This window comes from Dipodomys ordii, unplaced genomic scaffold (genome assembly GCF_000151885.1).
Source record: "Dipodomys ordii isolate 6190 unplaced genomic scaffold, Dord_2.0 Scaffold153, whole genome shotgun sequence".
NCBI classification, from domain to species: Eukaryota; Metazoa; Chordata; class Mammalia; order Rodentia; family Heteromyidae; genus Dipodomys; species Dipodomys ordii.
In genome coordinates this window covers 1037023-1044316 of record NW_012267369.1, presented here as the reverse complement: position 1 = coordinate 1044316, position 7294 = coordinate 1037023, and the positions used below count along the sequence as shown (strand labels likewise).

The following is a 7294-nucleotide window of genomic DNA, read 5'->3' as shown; positions in this document are numbered from 1 at the left end:
CCCCCCGCCCGCCGCCCCCCCCCGCAGAGAAGGCGCCACGCAGCTGTACAAAGTCGGCTTTATTCGTCCCTCTCGCTCGTCCACAGTGACGTCCCGCGGGCTTGGGACCAGGTCTAGACAAGGCCGCGCGTGATCCGCCGGGCCCTGGGCGGGGCCGCGGGCCGGGCCTCCTCTGCCTGTGCGGGGCGGGGCGGGGGGCGGTGCCCTGCGGGCATCCCGCGTCCCCAAGGCTCCCCAAGCCCCCGGCCCGGACCCGGACCCGCAGCTCGACAGCAGGGACGGCTGCGCTTTGGTCCCAAGTACAGTGAGAAACTAAACTGCGGCCAGACGCGGAGCTGTGCCCAGAGCGCCGGGGCTCCACTGGGAAAAGCCACCGCACGGGCCTTCACAGCTGTGCCGCCATGCAGACGGTGAGCAGCAGCCCCTGCGCCCAGGAGGTCGGAGGGCGGGCCTCGGAACACCCACCCCTCTCTCGGGGCCCATCGGAGAGCTAACACTGGCGGGCGTGCTGGGGATGGTCCGAGGCCAGGTGCCCAGGATCCGCTTCCAAGCCTCCAGCCTCGCCATGTGGCCAGGAGGAGGTGCGGACCTCTGCTTGTGCTTCCTTCTGGTTGGCAGGGAGCTGGGAGCAGGGAGCCAGGCATACTGCAGCTGCATGCTGCAGGGGCCAGGATCAAAGGTTTACAGGGAACTAATGGTCAACTGGCCACCATGACCCTCTGGCAGTCACCTCATTTCTACAGGCTTCTGCCAATGCCACAAGAAAAAGAATAATTTCAAACTGGAAAATCTAGCACTTTACACAGTGGAATGAAAGGATAAGAAATTTAAAAAGCATCATTAAATCAAGTCCATGTGCCACAGCTGCGCGCTCCACGGGGCACGCTACCCCCCCGGTCCACGGAAGCTGAGGCTCAGAACAGAAGGGCTCCCATGCTGCCCACCTCGCTCTGCTCCTTCACGAAGATCTCGAAGTACTGATAGATGATGGTCACGGCAAGCAGGATCCCAGTTCCAGAACCGATGGCACCTAGGAAGTCCGCCAGGACCGAGAGGGCCCCGATGCACAGCCCGCCAAAGGCCGCGGCTGTGGGGATGTACCTGGGGGTGGCAGTAGGCAGCCTGAGCTCAGCCCGGGTCCCTGCCTGGCAGATCCCCCGCCGGCCACTCCCTGAGCAGGCCACCTGGACTCGGGACACCTCAGATGCACACAAGGCGTGGGCCAGTCTTGCCCTTGCCGAGTTGCTGTAAGATGAAATGCTGCTCAATGTATGTTGAGGATTTATCTAAAGGTGAGTGGAGTGGATGGTCTGGGCTCCGGCTGGGCACAATTACAAGGTCAGCTGGAGTTTCCTGGCTGCCCACATGGCCCATCAGGACACCTGCCCTGCCACCTGGCTCTGACGGTGTTGAGGAGCATGGCCTGTGCACTGGCAGCTTTCCAGCGACAGTGGCACCCATGCTCTTGGGACAGAAAGCCTGCACCATGTGCCACACCACCGAGGTCAGTGCCACGTCCGTCCAACTGTCCTGCAGCCTGAGCCACCCTCCGATCCCGACCTTTCTCCTCTCCCCCTAGGGGGCAGGACAGCTGCACCTGGCAACCACCTCCTTGGCACCCCCACCACACACATGCCACTGCCTGGCCCGATGGCCGCCCGGCCCGGGGGCCAGCAGCACCACGCCGTGCCCAGGGCCGCTGGGGCCGCACTCACCGGTTGAGCTCGTGGACCATGGAGGTCTCCCGGTGGCCCCTCATCACCATCTGCTGCTCTTTGAGCTGCTTGGCAACCTGCAGACAACAGCCCAGAGCACTCAGGGGGGCTCTTAGGGGCACGACAAGCCCCCACCCCCAGGCGCTCAGAGGCAGTGACCACTGTCACTCTGTCCCTCCAAGGGGAGGGCCCCCCCGCGCGTGGCAGCGCTTCCGTGGAGCGCTGGCTTGTACTCACATCCTTGGCAGAGGAGCCCGAGACCTCGATCCATGTTTTGGAGAAGAAGGCGCAGGAGCCCAGCATGAACACGATGTACACAGCTGCGTGGACAGGGTCCTCCAGCACGGAGCTGAACGACTCTGGAGGGGACAGGTAATAGCACAGGCCGCCGACAGGGTAGGCACGCGCCGGGCCCCCGGAAGACGTGTCCTGCACAGAGATGGACTTCAGCGTGCTGGCTCACACGCAGGCATGCATACATGCACCAAGCACCCAGAGGGGATGGAAAAGTGCTAGCTAGGCACTGAAGGCTTGGAGGCTGAGATGGGAGAATCAAGGTTTGAAACCAGCCCAGGCAGACAAATAGACTCATTATCTCCAATTAATCAGACAATCAAGACCACGGCTCAAGCATAGAGCACCAACCCTGGGTGAAAAAGTTGAATTAGAACACGGGGTGCAGGGCTCACTCCCAGCACCAGCACAGAAAGAAAAGAAAGTAGAGAAAACCGTGAGCTAATTTTCTAATTAGGAAAAACCAATGAGTGGAATATTTGGCCACAGCAAGACACATAGCGGCCAGACACCGCGGCGGCCACACTCACCGACCACGTGCCCAGCAGGCTGACCAGCAAGTTCCCGCTGAAGCGAGCGGACAGCATCTGGGAGATGACGTAGAGGTTGGACACCAGCGCGGACTGCAGGATGATGGGGATGTTGGAGGTGTAGAAGAGCTTGATGGGGTAGGTGTTGTACTGGCCACGGTAGCGCGCCGACTTGATTGGCAGGTCTACACGGAAGCCCTGCGAGAGGACAGAGCATGTCTGCTGTGCACAGTACCCGGAAGAGGCTGCCCGGGGCCTGGGTACTGGTCCAACTGCAAACAGACACTGGGCCTGTACAGACTAGCGTGCTCCTAAGCACACATCTGATGAGCAAGACCCGCACAAGAGAACCATGTGTTTGACCTTCAGGAAGAAACACATGGCTCCCCACAAGCGTTCTTTCAACAGCCGAACTCCCCATGCTCCTGCCTCTGACCCGGAGTGCTAGGGTGCAGGGTGGCCGCCCGGCCAACTGCCGTGCTCTCTCCAGTCAACACCGGGAGGCAGGACGCTAGCTCACATGAGTCAGGAACTGGGAAGCAGCTCGGCTGTGAGCCTGATGGTTCAGGAAGGGGTGGAACAACCCCCACCACCACCTCCCCCCCCCCTCCCGGGGCACTGCGTACCTGGAAGTAGATGACCACGGCAAAGACAAAGATGGTGGCGATCAGATTCATGAGGTTGGGGAGGTTCTGGCGGTAGAAGGCCTCTCGCAGTGCGCGGACTTTGTCGGTGCGCGTGGCCAGCAGGTGGAAGAGTGCTATGATAGCGCCTTCGAACTCCATTCCTGCGGCAAAGGAGGGCACACGTGGAGAGGAACAGTGTGGACACAATTGCACAGCATCCACCATGACACCGCAGGGAAGGAGGACTTCTGGGTCATTTTCTTCTGTAAAGGACTCGGACTACAGCTGTGAACTGAGCGAGTGACTCCGCTGTGTGGGATGATGGTCCCTAATTGAGAAGTCCCCACCGCAGAAGTGCAGAACTCAGCCAGAAGGGGTAGCGCCCTTTCCCAACTGAAAGGCTGAGAGCAGCTGCCCCGGCCAGCGGCTCAGGGATCCTGCCCCATACACGCTTGCCCACACGTGGTCCAAGCCAAATGGGAATCTATGCCCTACACAAGATGGTGCCAGAGGAGGCGGGCCGGTGGCAGGGCGCGCTGCCTGAGGTTCAGGAACAGGCAGACAGATGAGTCCAGGAGAGCTGGGCCCAGTGCCTGAAGGCCCAGACATTTTAGGAATGAAGGAGAAATTTAAGATAAAAGCAAATCTCTCTCACCTTTGGTTAGCAACGTCCATTTCACCTGCACAGAACCATGCACCGGGGGCCAGAGCCAGGGGCTGCTGAGTTCAGAGGAAGCCGGGGCAACTTGGGGGGCAGAGGGGAGGGGCCTGCTCCCCCTCCTCCCCCCCCACGCTCCCCACCTGCTCCCGGCCAGGCACGCTCGCTCATTCTCCCCTCACCATTTTCAGAGCTTTCCTTGACTGTGGGTGAGGCCCTCCCACAGTACCCAGCATGTGCCTCCCAGGACCAGGGAGGACCTGTGGGATGGAGGCTGGCTGACACCGTCAGGTTAGATCCTACCTCTCCTAACTTCTAATTATTTCTTAAAATTCACTACCTGCCCAATCTCCAGGAACGAGGCTCTACCTGTTAGCGGTGCCTGGGCACAAGCTGTTCCATGCCCGGCTGGTTATCCCCACTGCCAGGAAAGCAGCAGCGGTCAGTCTGCCTGAGTCTCCTTCCCCAACCACCGACCTGTGCCCGCCCCTGCCGCTGGAGCAGCCCTCGAGCGCCCCGCACCATGCCGTGCCATGCCGTAGCGTGGCTGCGAGCTGCCAGTGCCCCTGCTCCTGCTCACCTGCCGGCCCAACCATGCCGTCCCTGGCTGTGCAGCCAGGAGCCCCTCCCTAGAATACCTCTGTTCCCCATTCCCCAGGGCCGACACTGCGCCACAGCACCACACACCTCTCCACTGCCATGAAGGCAGCCTGGCCTGCCGGGGCCTGGACAGCAGATCCACCCTTCCCATCCCCTGCCTGCTCCTGTCCGTCCAGTCTGGCCCTGCTGCTGCTTCTTTCCAACAGGCACTCCGAGGCTAGAGGCAGTCCTGCTCGCCTCCGCTACAGAGCCCCTGCCTCTCCCTTGCACGTCCAGCTTGCAAGCCTGGCCCTGGACCCCAGGCCCTCCTGGCATTCCTAATGCCATACAAGTGACCACGAAGAACGGCATCTCATCCTGCCTCTTCTCTCTCAATGGCTCCTACCACAAGTGAAACATCACCACCATCATTTCCTCCTCTGGAGACACAAGTGCACCCAACTCCAAGAAAATACGTTAACGTGCACATGAGTGTCCCTCAGAGGACCCTTCTGACTAACAGATCAAAAAATTAACCAAGCCTTTCTTCTCACAACCGCCTTCCTCGCACTAATCGGTATGTCTACTAAAAGCACTTCTGAAATAAGATTTCTGAGGCACTAGCAGATAAAACGCAGCAAACCACGCCATGCGTCGGCACCATGGGCAGTGCCGCCCTGGCTTCCGGCACTTCTTACTTGGTCCTGGAAACCAAGGTTTCACAGTGGAGCTGTGTGCGGAGCACTCGGCGCCGCCGCATGGGGCCTGAGGTAGACCCCAAGCTCGGCTCCTTCAAGGCTGGGCTTGCAGGGCCAACGGACGTGGCACGGCAGTTACATCACAGACAACATTTCACCAACAGCAGCAGTGAACACACACTGCTTGTTCCCTGAAAAGCTGGGGGAAACCCAGGTGGCCCTCAGAAGACAGCCACTAAAGTGGTGCCACTTCCTTGAAATGGAGGTTCGCACTGGGAAAGGAGAAGGAGGCGGCGGCTCACATGCTGACACACCCAGCGCCAGTGAGCGGAGGGAACGGGCCTGCACACACCTCGGCCAGTGTTGACGGTGGTGGGGCTGAAGGCCTTCCAGACGATGGTCTCACAGATGTTAGTGGCGATGAAGAGGGAAATGCCAGAGCCCAGCCCGTACCCCTTCTGCAGGAGCTCATCCAAAAGCAGGACGATTAAGCCAGCCACGAAGAGCTGTAAAAACCAAAGACTGTGGGTCAGTGTTCCCAGGGGCACAGGTCCCTCCTGCCTCAGTAATTAGATTCTCAGTACAAACTTGAAGCTGCTCGGTGTGTCCTCAGCCTCCCTCTGGTGGAGTCTCCAGCAACAGGCCCGCGGCCGCTCGGTTGCGACTCACCGTCTGGGGTGGCTCGGCCCTTACCTGGATGGTGATCAGCAGGCAGATCCCGGCGCCCATCTCAGAAGGGTCTCCATACATCCCCGTCATCACATACACAATGGACTGGCCGATGGTAATGATCATGCCAAATACTGCGTGTCGGGAGACGGGCGTGGCTCAGTGCAAACAGCTGGGTGGGGGGCGTTCCCACCCACAGGGCAGGCGGCTGAGGCCTTGGCCTCGGCCTGCTCCTCAGGCCAGCCTTTCCCCAGGCCATTCCATCACAGGTGGAGGAGCAGGGCTCTCTGTGGGTGCTCCTAACCACAGCCCCACCACCCCGGTCTAAGTGCAGAACTTGGGGACAGCACAATCCCACTCTAAGTTCATGATTTTCTAAGTATCTATTCTTAAAGGGGAAGCCTCAGAATGCCACCCACTTGGTTCTCATTCACTTCCTCCGCTCTTTTGCCTAATGGAGTGTTTATGGACGTTGCTTCCTGCATCTCGTTTTTACTGGAAGGCATGGCCACGCTTTACTGGGCTCTCCATGTTAGGTCTCTCAAGTGCATGTGGGCTTTAATTTAAATTTTTCTATTTAGTCTACCACCTGATATAAAATTGTTCAAATATCCATAAAATAGAGGTCCTACTTAACTGTTTTTTTGTTTTTTTTTTTTTGGCAAAACAAGTTTGAACTCAGGGCCTTGAGTCTGCGGGACAGGTGACCTCCCAGGTAGGGTCGCATGCTTTAGGCCCAGGCCTGACTGAACCCCAGTCCTCCGACACCGACGATTTTTTTTTTTTTGGATGAGATGAGACCTCACTATTTGCCTTGACCAGTTCAGTCCTGTCCACCTTCACCTCTGATAGCTGAATTACAGACTTCAGCCACTGTCTGGCCCTATGTGACTTTCCTAAGTCCTTTTTACAACTTCCCCTCCTTTGCAGTGCTGGGGCGAGAACCCAGAGCCTGTGCAGCAAGCACTCTCCCATTGCTCTGGGCAACAGCTCTGAGTTCCTAGGGCAGAAAAAATAACAAAAAAATTTGCCAAGAGCAAAGAGAAAAAAAGCTGATCTGTACTTTTAAAATGGTGTTGCAAGAAGGTACCAGTGGGGCTGGGAAGGTGGCTCAGTGGTAGAGTGCTTGCCTTGCATGCATGAGGCCCTGGGTTTGGTGCCTCAGCACCACATAAACAGAAAAAGCTGGAAGGGGTGCTGTGGCTCAAGTGGTAGAGTGCTAGCCTTGAGCTGAAGAGCTGAGGGACAGTGTTCATGCCCCATGACGACCAGCACCACCAGCACCAACAAAAAAGGTACCAGAGGCTCACGCCTAACCCTAGCTACTCAGGAACCTGAGACCTAGAGGGTGGAGTTCAAAGCTAAACTAGACGAGAGAAGTCTTAAGAGACTCTTATTCATGATTAACAGGCAGAATGCCGATGTCTGGAGCACAACTCACGTGGCAAGTGTGCCAGCTATGAGCAACGAAGTGCTAAGTTCAAGGCCCAGAGCTGGCCAGCACGCACACACACGTGCACACACG

General features: G+C 58.3%; 1 protein-coding gene across 1 annotated transcript in view; it reads right to left on the bottom strand.

Annotated features, from left to right (window-relative positions):
- Positions 1 to 542: 542 nt before the first annotated feature.
- Positions 543 to 7294, bottom strand: part of Sec61a1 (Sec61 alpha 1 subunit (S. cerevisiae)) — a 35882-nt gene continuing 29130 nt past the window's right edge. Inside the window, exons 5-11 of the mRNA XM_013032320.1 lie at positions 5794 to 5903; positions 5453 to 5606; positions 3166 to 3326; positions 2540 to 2737; positions 1953 to 2144; positions 1716 to 1792; positions 543 to 1101 (exon numbers count right to left, since the gene is read on the bottom strand). Of these exons, the coding sequence (XP_012887774.1) occupies positions 915 to 1101; positions 1716 to 1792; positions 1953 to 2144; positions 2540 to 2737; positions 3166 to 3326; positions 5453 to 5606; positions 5794 to 5903 (1079 nt within the window). The 3' untranslated portion in view covers positions 543 to 914. The remainder of the gene's footprint in view (positions 1102 to 1715; positions 1793 to 1952; positions 2145 to 2539; positions 2738 to 3165; positions 3327 to 5452; positions 5607 to 5793; positions 5904 to 7294) is intronic.